General features: G+C 38.0%; 1 protein-coding gene across 7 annotated transcripts in view; it reads left to right on the plus strand.

The window, feature by feature from the left end:
- The window catches only part of SMOC2 (SPARC related modular calcium binding 2), a 149,533-nt gene that overhangs the window by 60,249 nt on the left and 69,672 nt on the right, over positions 1–19,612 (plus strand). For 4 of the 7 annotated variants that reach the window (XM_054821699.1, XM_054821700.1, XM_054821701.1 and 1 more), the window contains exons 5-7: positions 7,274–7,321; positions 11,691–11,774; positions 12,627–12,701. In XM_054821699.1, coding sequence (XP_054677674.1) covers positions 7,274–7,321; positions 11,691–11,774; positions 12,627–12,701 — 207 coding nt within the window. The remainder of the gene's footprint in view (positions 1–7,273; positions 7,322–11,690; positions 11,775–12,626; positions 12,702–19,612) is intronic. The other 3 variants (XM_054821702.1, XM_054821704.1, XM_054821705.1) reach the window with 1 other exon arrangement.

Here is a 19,612-nt window from a genome sequence, read left to right on the forward strand (position 1 = left end):
CAGGTCACTGCCACCCTAAATCTTCCTGTGATCCTATGATCCATCTACTTTATTTGTACTATAATCTAGCTATTGAAGGTGTTTTTTGCAATGATTATTTGTACAATATTTATGTGTCAGTATATGAAACCATGCAACTGACTTGCTGTGGTAGTCCTTTCTTTATGATGAAACTCTCTTGCATGTAAACTCATTGCAAAAAAATTTCAGAGGGCTTTGCCTTTTTGATATTTTAAATATTTAGAGTATAGAAGCCCCCTACCCCCCCAAAAAAAAAAAAAAAAAAACACCTGTGTAAATGTCCTGATTTGTAACATAGCCCAAGGAGAGAACTCCTACAGCAAACCCCATGAATCACCAAATCCAGAGGAGAAATAAAAATGAAACAAAGCATTAAGAACATCATGGAATCATTGTAGTAATTAATTGGCAAATCAAACTCATTTCCATATATTCTGCCTTTTCTCTTTCATCAGGACAATTAACATGTTCACTGTTTTTTTAGGAAGTTGTTTCTGACCCTATTTCATTGATATTGATAATAAATATAAATTCCCAGTCTATGAACAGTTGCCAGAATTGCTATTCACCTTCCTTGAGGCTGACAGAATTGCACAGAAATAGCTCTAAAAATACTTGAGTTCTATGTATTGCGTTTCTGTTTGTGCTGCAGCACCATTGTCTGTCAGAGAATGGAAGAAATAGCTTTAAAATGTTATGTAAATGGAGCTGGGGAAAAAAAAGTGATTAGGGCCTTTGAGGGAATTCACCTGGTCTGATCTACTTCAGTCATTCAAGCACAGTATTGATGTTTTTAATAAATAGATGGAGAAAGGAAGAAACCACTGAGAAAGTTCAACAAAGATGATAAAAAAAAATTCCACTTTTAAGTTTAAATAATTTGCAGAATCTTCCATGCATCTTGTCTGTAGGTCCACTTTAGCCAGAAAGTACTCTTCAGATTAATCCTTTGATTCAGTCTGAAAAGTCACTGTGGAATGACAGTCAATTGTGAAAAATAATATAAAATGTTCAGAAGCCTTAAAATAGAGAAAAATGTGCATTCGTTTAAATGTAATTATTAATTATAACTGGATCACATTTTCAGAAAACACATGGTTAGGATAGCATTTTGGTGCTTCAATGTATTCTTGAACAGGGGTGCTTTTGCACGTCCAGAGCCAGGGCTTCTCTGAAAGCGTACCTTCACTGCTTTCTCTGCAATAGCAATTTGTAGCTTCCTCTCTTTCACTGACATCAGTGAAAAAGGGGTTATGCTTATGCTGAAAGTGCAACAAGTCGTTGTCTGGCAGATGTGTCACAACATATGGCATTATGTTTGGCTCAGAATGTTGCCGAGTTAGTTACTGTACTTTCATTTTTTCCTATTTGAATTCAGTATTATCAAGGGGAAGCTGCAGTGTAGTTCCAGGTTAATTAATAGATTAATATGAGAATTATTCTATCTCTACAGGAACCAAACCCTAGTTCCTCTTGATATATTCATGTGCCTATCATATGAACCGCCAGCCTGCTTCAGCTCATTTTTGCAGGAGTGGGAAGGGAAGTTAGTTTTACAGAAATGCTAGGAGAAGGTGAGAGTAGCACTTGATTTTAATTTTGTAGCTCAGAGATAAATAGACTGCTCCAGGGCCCAGGTGAATACGCAGAGTCTGATTTTGCTCCATGGAATATCATGGGTAATTTTCCAATTGTTATGAGACCCGTTGGGATTTTCTCTGCACATTTCCTCTCCTGCTTGTATCGGCGCTCTCATGTTTTACGGCTCACCACTTCTCCTTTGTCCTTCAGGAAAGAAGTCCAGCTACAGCTGAGTTTGGAAATAGATTTGAAGTACTAGGGTATTTTGCAGTAGTAGTGGCTAAGGGCTCAGTTTTAAGAGGTCTGGAGAAACCTTCTCATTCAGCAGAGAAGGCAGCTACAGATAGTGTCAGAAAGTTATGTGGTATAATAAGGCAAAATTTTGCTCTTACGTTGGAGAATGAAAGCCTGAAGCACAACTACACCCCTCTCCCATTTCCCAATACGTGTTCAAAATTGCCATCTGTTTAGGATAATAGAGTTTTTTCTCCCCAGAAGGACTGTTGATGTTTTCCAGATCACCACTCATTCTCTTTTATACTTTTTCTTTAGTACCACTATGCACAGGAATTGCAATCAAGATATTAGTGGTTAAAATGAAGTTAAGTAGATGTACTCCTGTCTTAACTAGTATTTCAGGGATGCCATTTCTTCCGACACACTTGCTAACCTCGTTGTAGGATTAGCTTGCTGGTTTTTGATATTGCAGGCAGATCTCCTGTAGCGGTGGCATCCTGACATCAGCATGTTTATGTATTTTCACTTAATTCTGTGTATTCTGCAGGCATGATGCTATAGCTATTCTAAAGACATTAATGCAAATTTCTCAGTTTGCATGTGCCAGACTTTCTTCTCCCAAGATCACTTTTGCCACCTTTTCCCTTTAGAGCAGAACGTGGACAGACAATCAAGATGGCAGGTAGAGTCAATTGTGAACGTGCTTTTGTAATTATTTTCTCATAGGAAATGTGATACCATGGAATGTGTGAAAATTTTTCTTTTTAATGAAAATTTTCAGTGTTTCTTTTCAGTCCTAGGTTAGTTCTTCAGTAACTTCAGATAAGGTTTGAATACTTGCCTAATCAACTGTTCCTAAATTATGATATAATTTCTTACCTTTCATTTTCTCCCAGTAGAACCACCTTTGACTTTGGTGAATATCCAGAAATAGGAAAGAAGAGCATGGCAGCCTGGAAGAAGTTGGATTTTATTAGAGGAAATATGGAGCAGAATTTAGGATGGGCCAGTTAGGAATTTGGTTTCCCAATTCCATCCCCTATCTGTGCCTCACATTTACTATGTGATATTGGATAGGTGAAACAGCCTCTAAGTTTATCTAACTGGTAATATTGGTTAGCTGCATAACATGATGCTATCTCAGGTCCTGGGACAGGAAAGTGTCACATGTATATTTTTTATGTATCTAAATAGCTATATGAGCCATTTTTTACTCATTGTGTTGTTCTGGTTGCTCTTACTGAAGCTATCTTTTTCACTAAAGACACGAGGTGGGGAAGGATGAAGGTTATAAGCAGCATTAAAAAATGCAGGACTCTCCAACCGATATGGTTTTTTGCTTTAATTACTACATATTTACCTGAAAGAGGATCTTCCATCCTTCCCAGTTATTCCCACACCAACACTTGGTACTGCTAAAACACACATGATAAATCTCAGAATGCCATTTCACTCCATAGAAATAATCTCCACTGTTGCAGAAGCAGTGGTGAGAAGGAAAGTAAATCAAACACATTCCCATGACAGCATTAAAAAGAAAGCTCCTTAAAAATGATGAATGTGCCCCAATACTTTCACTAAAGAACACCAGACATAAGACAGACATTTTTACAACTCCCCATCTCTGTTATCAGCACTGCAGGGAACTGCAGAAATTCCACAGGCACAGAGTCCTGGGAAATGTGGCAGAAACTGAGAAGCAGGTGTTAAATTATCATTGGAAAATACAATGTTCACCTATTGTAGGGTTTTCATGCCATATTAACTCTTCTCGGTTTCAGCCAGACAGATTTCAGAGGTATGGACACATGGTTTATTATTCTGTGAAGTAGTTTTACTACCTTACAATTAAGATGCCATGATCCTCTTTTAAGGCCAGAACACAAGTACTTTTAAAAATTCAGGACTCTTCCTGTATCTATAGTCTTATCATCAGATAATATGAAAATGAATATATTTGGGAAGGCAATACATTTTTTTAGTTTACATTATATTGCTTTTGTTAGCTGGGAAAAATATCCATCCTTGAATTATCTAGTTCTTCTGTCCGAATACATAGTACTTTCCCTATAAATACAGTCAGACACACACGTTTCTGAAATATAGAACAGCATGGGAAGTTTAGTGTCCCGTCTCTTGATATCTGCATTCAGTGATTACATATCAAATATTCTTTAGGAGGAGATCAGAAATCATTATGTAAACTGGATAATAGTAGACTTTCACCTTCTCTTTTAAAGCCCAGGCACATATGATCAGAACTATAGAAAATGGATATGCTAAAATCATAAACTACAAAACTTAACATCAAATTCCCTGGAAGATTTATTGTGCCTCAGAAGTTGTTAGACTGAAACTGGGCAGAATTGTGGGGTTTGCAATAAACTAAGGCATAAATATTTCTGCTTTTTTCTTTTTTTTTTTAATTCATCAGACTCATAGATGTATAGATGGATAAGGAAATGTGCAAGCTAGAATGGTACTAAATTGTTCTTGTTAAAATAATGCTGCTGAATCTAATATCCCTCCTTGCCTTCTCCCCTTCCGTAAATGTATTTATGTGGTCATTTGGCTGTTTACAGTGCACTGGAAACTTGGAAGCTGATTGTATTGCATAACTTTTAGATAAGTTATAAGTTGCTGTTTCTGTTTCTTGCCTAGCTGAAAATGCGGGCATTCGTCGTGAGTATTGAAGATGCAACTTCCTAGAAACTTGCAAACTCAACTTCCTATCGCCATTTAAGCTAGAAGTATTTCTACCTCAAATATATTCAGAAAATGGTAGAAAAAACTGTTACGAGCTCAATAACCCCTCCTCATGTCCAACTTGGAGGCAACAAGAAAAGTTTCTGCTGCATAAATTGAAAATCTCAGGTGAAACTATTTGAAGGGTGCAGATTTCCCTTTGTAGGAAATTCTGTGAATATTTCTGTTAGCTTCCTAAGACTATTAAAAAAAAATAATGTTAGCTGAGTGAAACTAATCTTCCTAGCATTCATCTAATTTCACAGTGAAAATAGATTTCACTATGATAAACTCGGCCTTTGTGAATGTCACTGTCTCCCTCTATCCATCAATTTTCCATCAAAATTCGGGGTTAAAAAAAGCAAAGCATAGAAAAAAGAATTAAATTCTCCCTGAGTGTACATGAATATCACATAGTCATTATTCCTCATAATTTTACATACAGGAGGAGTAATCTGAAGGAATCTTGCTGTTAATGAAATCTGGAAAGATTTTTCTGCTTTTGGTTTAAGATGAGGAATATTCTGTAAATTTCACCAGTGTGTTAAATTACTTCTGTATAAACTGAATTTAAGTTAAATTTTTAATAGTGGTTCTGAATGTACATAGAGAGACAACACTGGTGTCAAGCTGAAGTTTTACTGAACACTCTTTTGAGTGCAAAGAGGCTATCAGTAGCAGTTCATCACACGCATTCCCCATGCTGAGACCTCATTTCTATTCAGAAACTGGTGGTGTCATCCACGCTTTATTGTGGATGACAATCAGACCTAAAATCTCTATATTTGCAAGAGAATTATAATTATACTCCTGTGCATCAAAATTAAATTGAGAAACTACAGTGTTAATTGTAACTGGATGAAACTTGAGGAAAGATTGGATCACTGCTATTTAGTGCAATTAGGAAAACCTATAAATTTATATGCAGTACTTCCTAAAACTGGAGCATCTTAATCTGAGTTCAAGCTGAACCTCTTACCAAATTCAAGCCAAGCACCAAAAAGCTCAGATGTTCTGGCTTCAGCTAGCATAAATGCAAGAATCTGCCTCCTCTTCATAGTGAACAGCACAGATTAGTACTGCAGTCCATCTAGAGCAAGGTATCCCAAACAACCTTGGATATAATTCCTACAATGATAATGACGTTGTTTTTCCTGTCTGAATTAATACTGATGCATCACTAAATGTATTGAATTTCTGGTGATTCAAACATGATACAATAAAAATATTCTACCACCAAAAAAGGAAACAAGTCTAAACTAGAATATTTTTTATATGGATCTATAAAACCTGAATCCTTCAGCAGGTAATATCAGCTTGGCTGCATTATCATGATTTCTTTTATGCAGGCTTTAAAATCAGCGTGCCAGATTTGTGAAGTTAGCTGTCTTCCCTCTGGCAGATTCCTGTGTCTAAACTTGATGCTGATGTAGCCATCAGTTCAGCATGGTAAACAAGACCTGTGATTTAATGGGTTCTCTTATTTAAATTATCCTTTTAGAACAGATTTATTGTGCTGCAAGGATTGGGTTTTTTTAATTATTTGTTTTAAACCCAGTGAATTTTGTTACTCCAGAGGGAAATAAATTAAGAAAATTAAGGCCCAAATTATTTCACACACTTCTGAGCATCTGTCAGATGTGGATTTGGTTTTGGGGGTTTGGGTTAGGGTTTTTTTTTCCCATTAATACAGGTGTTTGTAAGAAGAGAGGATGTGGTAAGAATTGGTAGACATTATGCTTTTTAATTTTCTCTTCCGAGAGAAAAATAGTGCTTTTAAAGATGTTTTTTAATGTGTTGATAAGTGGCTAGGAGCTAGAGTCATACAAACGGTTGTAATAATGAGACATCAGTGAGCAATAAGGAAATATTTCTATTTGAAACCCTGTGGACAGCTAGCTCTTGTAAAAACTACTGAGAAACCCAGTGGATTCTCTGTTTCTTGATGACTTGGAATCAAGATTGGGTGCTGGGTTGGAGTCCAGGCTGGTAGAATAAACCGTTAAAATACATCTCCTGCCAACTTCCTAACTCCTTCCCCGCCACTGCTGTTGTCTCCTTTCCTAAGGGCCACAGCTCTGAGGACATCTCCGGCAAGCAGCTCAGGCTCAAGTTCACAATAAGGCACCGTCCCTGCCTCCCCCAACACGCACACTTTTCCACACCAGCACAGGGTTTCGGGAGGGCCTTGTAGGAGGTATTTAAAGCATAAAGGGGCAGTTTTTAATCTGAGCCAGGACTGGGCTAGAGGTTGGAGAAGCCCCACGGAGCAGCTGAGGTGCACGGGCAAGACTCCGTGTGTAGGAAGGGTGCTGCCCTGCATGAGGAACCGCGAGGGAGCGGTGCTGTGGCGATGCATCTTACTGCAGGACCTCTCCTCGCTGGGTCACTGGGGAAGGGACACGTTGACTCTGCAGCACGTGAGCATGTTCTTGCACTTGTGTCTACGTAGTGTTTAATGTTATCTCTTTGTCAGGTCCTGCGGTGGCCAAGAAGTAGCATCTGATAGTAAATTGGTGGTACACAAATACAGAAGTCGGGCAAAGCTAAAATCTTTGGTTTGCAAGGGAAGAATTTGCTGATGTTTATTGCTGTAATAAACAAAAATGAATCATTAAAGCTGAACTTAGAAAACATATTAAAAGTGAAAATAATATTTTTCTGGTTAATTCCTTTTTTCCAATTGCAGGTTCAGTGAGTGAGAAGCTGCCACAACGAGAAGGTGCAGGAAAAACAGGTAAATATCTCAGTCGGCCTTTAAATAGAAACTAAAATAGCTGTGGGATACACCACTGTGATTTTCCACAGGTTTAAATTATCAACATACATTTATCACATATTATATATGCATATATAATATGTATACATGCATATGTGCTATTCATTTTATGTCTGCATTGTAAATAATTAGTAAACTTATGAGTATAAAGTATATGTACGTGTGCATGTATTTGTCTATATATGCATAGACATTATATTTTGCTATTCTCAGCCCTACAGACGTTGCTATTCTGTGCTCTTTGGAACATAACTTTTCTTCCCATAGCTATACTCTGAAATATTTTCCCATACTGTTTGCTTGCCCTGGAGGACCGATTATTCTGTCTGTTTGATAAAGACAGCATTCTACAGTCCCAAAACCTCGGGAACTGGAGTCCTTACTTTATTTCCATAGCAATCACTGCTTGAGTCATCTTGGACCCAGCACTATGCTCTATATTGTGATTAAATCATCTGATGGCTTACATTTGTGGCCAGATGATTGTTGTTAGAGATAGATCGTGGTGTATATCTTGTTGGCAGGACAAAATCCAATGCGACTCTAACATAGCTGGTAGATTTAAATGAGGGTGATGTCTGTGCTTTAAACAAAATTAAAGCTAACACTCTCCAAACACTTAAAAGAATTTTAAATTCAGCTGAAAATAACATACTAAATGTTGCTGTCAGTTACAGTGGCATAAATTAATTTTAAAGTTATTCATATTTGTGCTAATGTTAATGACTATCTGTTTGGCCCACTGTAAATATAATTGAAGTATTTTTTTTACAGGAACTTTTGCAGCATTGTAGTATGCCACATTTAAATAAACTATTGTGCTGTTAGGTTAAGAAAATCAGTACTTCTTTAAAGGCTAATAATTACAAAGTACAAAGGAAAACTGTTCCTTCATGTATTTCCAGACAAATTGTGGGTTCCACTAACCCTAAGGTACCCATTTGCTTTAGGTCAGGACTTTCATTTTCATCTTTGAACTGAATGAACTATCCCATATATACAACTTGTCTGGAATCCTTTTTTTTTTTTTTTTTTTTTTGTGACTGTGGCGGCTGAGCTGCTGAACCCTGAACGAACAATCCTAGAACAAGAAGCTTAAATGTAGACAATTTATGAAGTCTCCCTTTGCCTCACATGTATTCTAAAGTGACACGGTTGCATTTTACTCAAGCCTTGTTTTTATTCTCCAGCACAAGCCTGTGGTACGAAGGGCCGCTGACCTGGTTCCCAGTGGTCCCTGCCTCTTCTCCGATGCTGCTAACTTCCCCTCCCCGCTCTTCTTCCAGCCAGTCACTGCTGTGTGCTTTACATAAAACAGCGTTGTCAAACACATCACAACCTGTTCAGAGACCGTCACAGAGTACTGAAGAGGATCAGCTATCTGAGTTAAAGAGCTGTGCTTCGGCTTCACAGTCAGTGTAGTAAAAATATTTTGTAGCTCAGTTTGAAAGAGCACAGCAGTAGTTTTCAAAATAACCATAAAACTCCCTGCTCGTCTTTCCTCTGCATGTTCCTGTGGAATAACCGGGGGTGGCTGGATGGGGGTACCTGCCCGTATTGTAACCCACCAAACTTAGGCAGGTTCACCGCATTCTCCCTGCTGCAGAGGACATGCTCCAGACCTTCAAGTGTGGTCTTGAGGACTCTACTCAAGAGACAGCGTAGCCTTAGCCTGAGACAGTCTCTTCTTCCAAGATGTCCCACACATACTCACAGGAGAAGATGACCTGGCAGGCCGTATCTGTTGCAGTTGTGCAGCTTGCTTTGTCTGGGTATTCCAAAACTGAAAGAAAATTTCCAGCTGCAGACTTTGGAGGTCCGGAGCTTTGTTTGCAAATTTGCACATTAAATCAAGCAGGAATAAAGCTTAAAAGATAATTCCTAAAGTCTCTTCCCCGGCCCCCCAGTTCCCTCCTCTATCCAAGGAAAATATTCAGGCTATCTGAAAAGCACAGGCCTCAGAGATGGGATCGCATCCCTTTTTTTCGGATTTTCAGCTGACTGCAGGGCTATGTTCTTGGTGACTTACCTCTGATAGAATTGTTTCTGTTTAAACTGGTATGCATGCGCCAGCAAGGAAGGCTTATGAAGTTAACCTGTAAGATAGCTAATTAACATGAAGATGAGCTGCTCTACAGTTGTGACTCTCTATTGAATGTTGTGTTGAACAGTGAAATGCCACATGCCTCTTCATTCTTAACACAAAATGCTTTATGAAAAGATGATGTACCTGACAGAGTGCAAACAGAAAATGAATGTGGATGTTTTCCTGCAGATTAAGGGTAGTTCAGGAGCTGTTGTAGCTCCTCCAGTTCTGGAATGAAGTAAATACCTTTTAGATTATACAGATATCCTTTACCAAATGTTTGGTTTGTTGATGACCAAAAGCAAACTTCTCTCTTTTGGGTGAGGGACACCTGAGGACAGTTTTGTGACTCAACCATTAAACATCTGTTGAGTTTAAAAAAAAAAAAAAAAAAAAATTGATAAACTGTTTTAAATGCAGCTTGAACAAAGTTCAAAAGGCTAATTTTGATTGGGCTGATAACACTAAAGTTACAGCATTGTATCTAAATTTCAGGTGAGAACATAAGATCAAATGTGTCACAAACTGAAATTGTGTACTAAAAGATGATTAGAAAAATGTCATTTAAACTCCAAACCGAGTTTCTGGCTGGGATCTTGGTAATATTTGCCTACTGTAAGCTATCCTCTGAAATTCTGGGCTTTCTGAATCACATACTGATTGATGATCTAAATGTATGTCTTGATTCTCGGAACACTAGGATACTTGATGAATCCCCTCTGAAATTAATCAATGGTCTTATTCCACCACCCAGAGGACACCACAAAAACGCCAGCAAAACTAATGAGGAGTGACAATCTCTTATGGCATTGGAACAGAGTATCCTGTCATTGTGTGGACATGAAGAATGAGCGTTCTTAAAAGATGTCTCCTTATGCTTTGGTTAAAACATTTTGCAGTGAAAACAAGTTTCTATTGCTGCTGCTTTGGTTTTGTGAAAAGCATGGAGGTTAGTGTTCCATGGCTGCAAATTTGGTTTTACCTCCTATCAGTATTTACTTGGTATCTGTATTTGCTGTGAACTAGGCTGTGGCTTCCAGAGGGGAAGGTCAGAGTGCCTCCAAATCCTCTGCATGATTTGCATAAAGACAATACAGATTTACACACACACACACCCCGTGATGGTGACGACAAAACAGGAGGAGGCTGTTCTGAATTGCAGTAGCAAGAAGAAATGGAAACAGGTAGCGCGTTAGCCTTAAAGCTGCCGCTCGCTGTTACCCTGGTAGGGCTTCATGCAAGAAGAATCTTCTCAGTTACCTTCGGTTCTAGCTTCTATGAAAATGCCAGGAAAACAGTCTGGAAACTATGTTGGTCTGAGATCCAGTTGTGAAACTGCAATAAATGCTAATAAAACCCTTGCATGGAAGATGCTATTTACTGCAGAACGTATTGGTCTTGGAATTAGCTCCATGATACAATGAAACAGCAATGACTGGAAAGTATGTTCTAGCAAGGCCTACTAAGTCATGTTTACCCAAACAATTACCTTAATTTTAAAATATGAAAACGTCATAAGGTAAAGATAGGCCTTTGGGTACTGCTCCTTCTCCCAGAATGCTAACTTGAATAATTTTTCATATGGATTTTTTCTTTTCCAGCACTACTTCCACTCTGTTTTACCGAACCTAAAATTACCCACATTCTCTTACCATTTCTGTAAATTTTCGTCCCTCTTTTCTTGCAGTAATGGCTGGTAGTGGATGGATGGAGATGGCTGACTGGAGGATAAGAATTACTCAAACAATATTCTGGTTCTTTAATCTGTGAATCTTGCTTATAAAGTCAACTCGACTCTTAAATAGATCCTGCTGTGCCAAAAGAAACTTTCCTTTCATTTTAAGGCGTCAACATGTCTGCAGCCACTCGTTCGCCCCAGACAGCTTTTGCTTTCACAGGTCTTGCCCCTTTTATTCATTTCTCTACTAACTTCTTTAGAAATTCTGATTTAATCAGTTTTAACCTATAGGTATCCATGTGCAGCTTTAAAAATGAAGAATTAATGTCCAAGGAGCAGCCTGATCACTTCTTGCCTCATCAAAGACCCTGCAATCTTTTCTTCAGCCATAACCTCAAAAGCCATCCATTTATAATCCATAGTCTGTAGATGTAATATATCTATGCTGTGTAGTACCTATAAGTAATGTTTAAATTATTGTTTGTTTACCGGCCGGGGCTATGTGCAAATCATTAGCATCAATCATGTATGTACACTTATTTAGCTTACTCTCATAATTGTAGTCTCCTTGCAAATCTTTTCCATTCTGAATTCAGATGATGCCTCAGCTCCCGCGCTGGAGACTCAGCCTCAAGGTGATGAAGAAGGTGAGCATCAACAGGGATTTAACAGTGCGGTACTGAACTATGCAGTACGGACCGTGTACCACAACGTAAAATGCTACCTTAGAGTTAGGGCAACTGCTGGAGCAGTTGGAAGAAATTGCAAGAAATTGAAAGCATCTGTATCTTTTTTGCAGATAAAGAGAGCAAACACAGTAGAGTCTTTACTTACGAGCAACAAATTTTCTGTGGCAGTTTCGAGATGACACTGTAGCTGCGCAGTCTGACGTTAGCGATTTTAATTGTCACTACTCAGGTCAGAGACAGGTTTTAAACTTGAGCCAGAGCGCAGATTAAAACTGTACAGCTAAATAAGGAAGTTAAAGGGTAAATTCTGTCCTTAGCATATTGCCTAGTAATGTTAGAGTTGATGCTTTGTCAGGCTTATTTGCCTCTGGGGAAATTCAGTGCTCGGTAAATGGAAAGCTGAAGGCCTACAGGGAATGATAGTCCCGTACTGTGGCTGCCTTACCGCTCACTGCAAATCTCACGGAATCTGATCTGAAGTTATTACATATTTTGGTTCCACACTGGGAATTTTTATTCTGATTAAACATAATTTTAGTCTAAAAGTATTTATTTCAACCTTTCATATGAATGGGATAAGGAAGGAACTATTCATGACTTTGCACAAGTGCAGGTTGTTACTGTCCCAGTACAAACCAGTGTGCCTTTTTCTTTTTTAGATCCATTTATCTTTAAAACTAGCCACTTACTTTTCAGCTGCTAGTAACTTGGAACATTTATTTATTTAATTTTACATTACATATAAAATTGTAACATTTACAAACTTTTTTCTGTTGTTGGTTTTTTTTGTTTGTTTGTTTTTTACCCTAGATATAGCTTCTCGTTATCCTACATTATGGACTGAGCAAGTAAAGAGTAGACAAAACAAAACCAATAAAAGCTCAGGTAAGAACTTGTGTTGTCAGTTTGCAAAGCTCCTGTGAAGGCATGCATTTATCCTTGTTAAAACTGAAACTGTTTAAGTGAAAGCCATTTTAGTAACCACTGTTTCCACTCTTATATGACAGCAACTTATTGATTTGCTTTGTGATGGTTTTGTAGGCTCACGCATTTTACGTGCCTTTTGTATGGAAACATTTTTGGCCAGGCTTTATTAGGTGTAAATTGCCATTACTGCACTGATGTCTCTGACTCACATCTGTTTGCATCTCTGAGTGGATCTGACATTTATTTTTTGCATCCTCTTTAATTCTCTATCTCTTTGTTATCTACTTGTATTTTCTTTTTCTTTTTTTTTTTTTTTTTTGGGTGATGTGTTGCAAGAAGATGCTTGGGAAATGACAGGGTGGATTACATGTGTTTGGTGGTAAATCTTAGTAGGCAAACCTGAAAAGCAGCAAACTCCCATCAGAAACCAGCTATCAGTTAACAGGAAATTGGAAGGACAGTGTTGCTGCATCACTCACCTGTTATTTACAGACTGATCACCAGTTTAGTGTGGATTAATTACGTTGCCTTTTTTATAATTGTTAAATTTTGGCTTTATTTTTTTCACAACTCTGAAGAGTTGAGCTTTGTAAACCTGGACTAGGCATGTCAGGTGAATGTCTTAAGACTGAAGCCTCTAAAATATTCAGATACATTCAGTGCTTTGGTGGACTATAAGTTTTGATGCCTTCCTCGCCGTTCCCTCCTTTCAGTGGAATAAACTTCAGAAAAACTTTCTGAGTTTCCTGGTTTCTTTTTCTCTGGAAAAAATGTTTCGTGTGAAAGGAAGCATTAATGATACAGCCTATGACTTAGTAAATCACCCAAAACCACACTTCAGATCCAGTGGAAATTGAGGTTGTGCTTTACATTAAGTACTGTGCTTAAGTATTTTACTGAATTGAGACCCAAAAGGATTTAAAAAGACAAGCGATAATCACAAGAAAGAAAGAAAGAAAGACATATCCTTACTAAAAGATTTACAGATTCCTTTACATAAGCTATTTTTAACATCAAAGCAATAATTGTTAATACTTTTTCCTCTCCTTGATTATCCAGTAGGCACTTAAGGGAAGGACCTTAAACACAGTATAGGCAAGAAATTGGAGCAAACGCTTTGCGTGCTGGAGATTTATTCTATCATTTCTTTAGTAAGTGCTAGCAAAACCAGAATTCCTTTGTGATTTCTGCCATGTAAAGTAGTGTATAGAAAGATGTCACTTTTAAGAGTGTTTATTTCATTTTTACAGTGCTAGAGAGTAGCTAGATCTAAAGCGAGAATTCTTGAGCTTGCAGTGCAGCTGCTGGAAGTGAAAGCTTAAAGACATACACAAAAAAATTAGGAAAGCGTGTAAGAAAAGGTGTGTTAATTACTGGGAATTTGTAACCTCCAGTCCATCTAAGGACATATTTACAAAGGAAAAGAAACCAGGAGCATAGTCTACCTGTTTTATGATTGCTAGTCCATGGTGCATGAGCATCAAAAGCATGACCGCGTTGGATTTGCTAACAACAGGACTTGCTCGCTACCGTACTGTGTACAGAGGATCTCTGGAGGGCTAGGACAATCTGTGTTGCTGTACCCAGACTAGGAGGAGTAAGTCAGCCTTGTTGTATTTTGTTGTAGCCAGCCCTGCTGTATTTTGTAGGCATACCTGATGCGCTAGAATGGACCACTGCTCTCTCTGCTGTAACTTCTCTTATATATGTAATATGACATAATCAGCCAAGATGAATGTAGATGCTAAAAACAGTGTCTTCACCAGGCTGTGCTAGGCAGTATCTCTCTTCTAGACTCCAAAAATAGAATGTGTGGAATGTGACCATATATTTCTAAGTTTTGAGCCTCACTCATAATCAGTAAACTGGTCTTTTAAGGTCTTGAAAAAACTAGGTTATGTTTTCCCCTTATTACTTCTGAGATTGGTGCCAAGGCTTTTGGGAACATCCACAGAGAATGAACTCTGGGCTGCTATGTGTACAGAATAGGAAGGACCTTGTGACTGAATCCACTGGATTGTAAACTAACCACCTTTGGACACCCATGCTTCAATATAAGGGATAAATACAGATGTCTTTACTCAGTTTGCTTAGCAAACTCTGATTCAGACTTAGTCATACAAACACCAGAAAGCTTATTGAAATGTATTTGTCTGACTAAAATAAGGAGAATTTATGTCTGCATATGAACTGTGTTTATAAAACAAAATATGAAACCAAATTTATTGATAAGGGACTAATTTTTCCTTTGTTGTTCTATAGTAACCCAAGTGCTTTCAAAGAAATTCTTCAGGTGCAAATAACACTATGACCTAGCCATGCCTGTAGAAAATAACTAAAGAAAAATAATAATGCTAAAAATTTCAGGTAAACTCCAAATATCCTACTTAAAAGCTGGCTATTTTAGTATGTATTGTTTTTCGTGTTTTTTTCTTCTTTTTTTTCCCTCCCTAGCTTTGACCTGAATATATGGTCATGGTCAACAAGTCATGGTAATAGAGAAACTTGTCTCGACCTGAGAAATCAATCTCCTTAGGAGAACGTTGTTGTGAATTAAGGAACACAAATGAATACATTAAATTTATAGTACTCATCATGAAATGGTTTGCTTTGCTACTCTAAAAATGACCTGCCAGTTGCAATTATCCAGTAAAATCAGCATAAGATTTTAGGTTTTGGAAGATAGAAAATAATAGTTCAGGAAATTCTAGTTTATATTAATTATCCAGTGCTTTCATTTGATTAAATCAGCCTAAATTAACCTAGCACAGAGTATTGGCATTTGGGAGACTTACAGATGCAGGCATGAAATTACTGGATTATGTATCCGTGCTCTATAATGACTTCTAGTGCATATTCTTTTTCTTGGTTCAGAGAAATAGGCCTTTGCTGCTCGCTACAGACATCTGTAGAGTGGAATTTAACCTATTAGCTTTTGATGATAAGATGTTATTGCAGGCAAAATCCCCATAAACTTCGGATCATGTAAAAATGGCTCTGTTTAGCGTGGTGGATTTGGGTAGAAACATCTCCATTTTAGCTCTTTTTGTACATTGAAGATGATTTTCAAAATTTTTGAAAAGTCTTTTTCCTGCTAAAATAACATAGTGTTTGCTGAGATTATGTTTTATACATATGCCTTGGTGCCTTTGCAGGTATTTTGCAGATTTTTTGTTTCTTCTGGATTTCTGTTTACCCCCACACTCCTCATTTCTTCCTCTGTTTCACAGAAAATATTGTGGGTTTGCCACATCCGATTGACAAAAATAAGAATTATAACAGCTATCAAAAATAAACAGAAATGCATTGAAAACACTGAACATGGGACTATATGGGTTCTGATTAAGACATCAAAATGTAGCAGCCTACACGCTGCTGTCAGTACGTGACCTCAGTGCCTGAACTCCTGCTGTAGTTTGTGGTGGAGATGGTGAGCGCGGTCGGTGGAGCCTAGGGAGCAGCCCACCTCATCGTAAAGCCAACACCTGCACTTGGCCAGCTCACTAGATAGCTGGACCTCACCGAGGGCGGTGGCTAGTTTAGATCTCTAGCCTACATGAAGATATTTATACTTTAGAAGAACTTTATCCCACCCCAGTATCAGCTGAAAATCTAGGTAGTATTCTGTAAGAGCTTTTGTATTTTGTAAGGACCACAGGACAGAAGGGGGTTTTGCTGTGAAGAAAGTGGGTATGTTGGACTATGTCCTCAGCAGTTGCCAGTTACTGTAGCTTCAGGGCTAGGTGCAACCTTGATGTGGGTGGAGAACACTACATGACAGTGCAGATACTTTCCTATCACCTAACAGGGAAAGTACAGTTCCCTGAGGAGAGCTCAGGTTAGGCTGCAGATCTCTCAGGTTCTCCTTGCTACATCTTCTCTACCAGCAGTTTATATTCCTGTGGGATTCTTGGGAACGAAATGTGACATTTTTCAGAGGATGTATGCCCTTTTTTGAGTTCGAGTATAAGCAAAAGAAAGATAGTTTAATCCTTTTCACAATGGCCAGTGAAGCTTAGGATTCATTTTGTTAGCTTGAATTTAAGAGCCAAATTTTTCTAATAGTTTGCTGTTGGAACACTTCCATGAAAAATACATAGGGTGAGTTTAACTGATAATATTGTTAATGTTCAAAAAAAATCTTACAGTACAGAGTAATTTCTAAGTACAGTCTGTACACCACACAAATGAGAATAAATAATACTCATTAATTTTACAAATGCAAGGATGCAAAAAGTCATCCATATCTGAAATATACTTACATATGTGCTTCAGGTCTTTAGAGATTCTGATGATAATATAATTCAAGTTGAAAGAGCCGGGGTTAAATACTGTATCATTGGCTAACACACAAAACAGTTTCACATATTTACTATTCAGTTCTATTCTCTTATTATTAATAATTTTGTATTCTGTTTCCTTAAAGACTGAATAGGATGGCATTATTAGCACTAATGATTTATATGTTCATTGATCAGTTGCATATTTCATTTAATGAGCATTGTAAAGTGATTGAAAAAGCGGTGTTTGTTTTGTTGATAATCCGGCATGACAGGCAAAATAGAACCCAGGAAGAAATTGTTGCATTTCTCTGTACTTTACTGAACTTGACTTTGATTCACGTGTTAAATTTTAAACGCACGAAATGAGTGGGTAGAAATTTAGGGCCCCTGGCAGTCAATGGCAGAACTCCCAGACAGCGGCTGAACAACCATTCATACTCTGACTACATGCTACTAGTTCACCCTGTAGTTCACATTTCATCTGGATCAGGCACAGACACGTGATGTAGTGCTTGTGCCAGCTTCGTGCTTCCTGCCAGCTTTATGCTTATATGCTTTAAGCAGGTGCTAGAGGACAAGCCATACATGATCCAGCATAAAATAGGGTCGGCCCAGAGGAAACCCTGTTCTAGCATAAAACCTGCTGAGGCAGGGTCAAGCTGTCAAAATTCTTAACATATCTATGCAAAAAGTAGTGGATCATACGATTATGACATTTTTTTTGTTCAGAACAAAGAACCCTTATTAGGAATTCATCGTCTCCTTAAACTATGACTTTGGTGACTTCAAGAGTGCCCAGATTTCAGCCACTGCACCTGGATATTCTGGAGATGTAGAATCATCTTTGATTGCATTTCTGGCTTTGGCTGTGCACACATGAAAGGAACACGTAGCTTTTTATTTAATTTTCTGACACAACGGAGTAGTGTTTTATTGCTGCCATTTTACTACAGACCATCAGTTTCAAGGCTTTAAAAATCTGTTACAAGATTTTATCAATTAGCCGCAGAGGGCTCGATCCAACAAGAGTTTAATTCTCAAAACGCCATCTGGGAGAACACTGGAGTGTACATACAGGAATGTAGCGTAGACTGGCTGCAAATGTAAATGAAAACAGTTAGTATAACATCTACTGTAAATACATTCTTAACAGACAAAAATAGGGCATTTAAATTGATAATGTAACCAGCAGTTATGTGTCTCTATCTATACCGAATATCTGCTTGCATTTGTCTGTCCATATAGTCTGAATCTGTTGGCAAAGTCAGCCAGTGAGACTGAGCAATGTGACAGAGTGACATTCTAAGATCTGAATGCAGTTTTTATTGCCTTGTCATCTGAATGCTTTAAAGCATTTGTACATATGAGTTTTTCTCACACGGAAACTATGTTGGTTGTCAGTGAAGTTTCTGTTTTGTTAGATTGCTTTGTTTTGTTTCTCAGAGGCAATTGTTCCAGTGGGATCCCTGTGCACTGATCATTCCCTGAAAGTCACCTTTTTAGAAAGGACCAAGACAAACCTTGTTCCATACTCCAATGCTTATGTTCATTCCAAACTGAACCTGGCTAATGTCCTCCTGCTATGCTTATCCTGGCAAAATTCAGCCCTGAAGTTAAAAAAGCCTGCATGAAAAAAACCAAAAGTAGCAGTAAGAGTTTCTGTGTCTGCCCAGTCACATTAATTCTAATAGCCATTCCTGTCTAAGCATAGGACAATGAGTAACTTACAGACAGGAAAATGAGTAACAGCTCAGTGACTTTGTATTTATTCTAATTAATTGTTGCATTTTCCAGATGTTGCTTTTACTATTAACTGAAGATAAATTACATGCAGTTGAAGATGTGCGAACTAGCAAAAGAAAAATAAGATCCAGTTGCGTGTTCCCAGCTACATATTTATTACAAAGCAATTAGAAGTTTTCTAAAACTATTTTGAAGTAGCCTTATTTTGCAATGTGAAGATTTGAGATACGAAACCAGTTATAACAGAAGGAAATAGAAATGGATATCATAATAAACTGAGAAAAGAGGGGGAAGAAAGTGTTTTAAAAGCTTGTTGCCTCCGTTTTGCAGCAGGGATTCCTGGTGAGTCATGTGTTGACCTGCAGAACCCTGCCCAACCTTCTGTTCTCAAATTTACTTGTTTTCAGCATTAAAGGAGAGGCAGGTGAGGACTTTAGAGCAGAATATGCACCTATGTCCAAAGAATCCTACTCCCTCTGAATGCATTACGCCTATACTGGACACTCAGAAATTGAGTTTAAATGAATACATAAAGTAGATTTGCATAGGACAATATCCTGATTAGGAGTGGTTCATTAATTGCAAACCACTGAATTACATAGGAAAACCAGTGTTTTTTTCCTCATTATTACTTCATTTCAGCCCTGAAGACACTGTTTCCTTCCAACAATTGGTGAGATGTCAGCTACACTCAAAGATAGGATTTGCATTCCCAAACTTGTGTTGTAAATACAGCCATTAGCTGTAGCTGGAGAAACCAAGATCATGGTAGTAAGTTGCTGAAACATAGGCATCTCATGCCTTCATATAGCCTAGGGTATCTGGTGTCTGCATGGGCTAGGA

This window comes from Grus americana, chromosome 3 (genome assembly GCF_028858705.1).
Source record: "Grus americana isolate bGruAme1 chromosome 3, bGruAme1.mat, whole genome shotgun sequence".
NCBI classification, from domain to species: Eukaryota; Metazoa; Chordata; class Aves; order Gruiformes; family Gruidae; genus Grus; species Grus americana.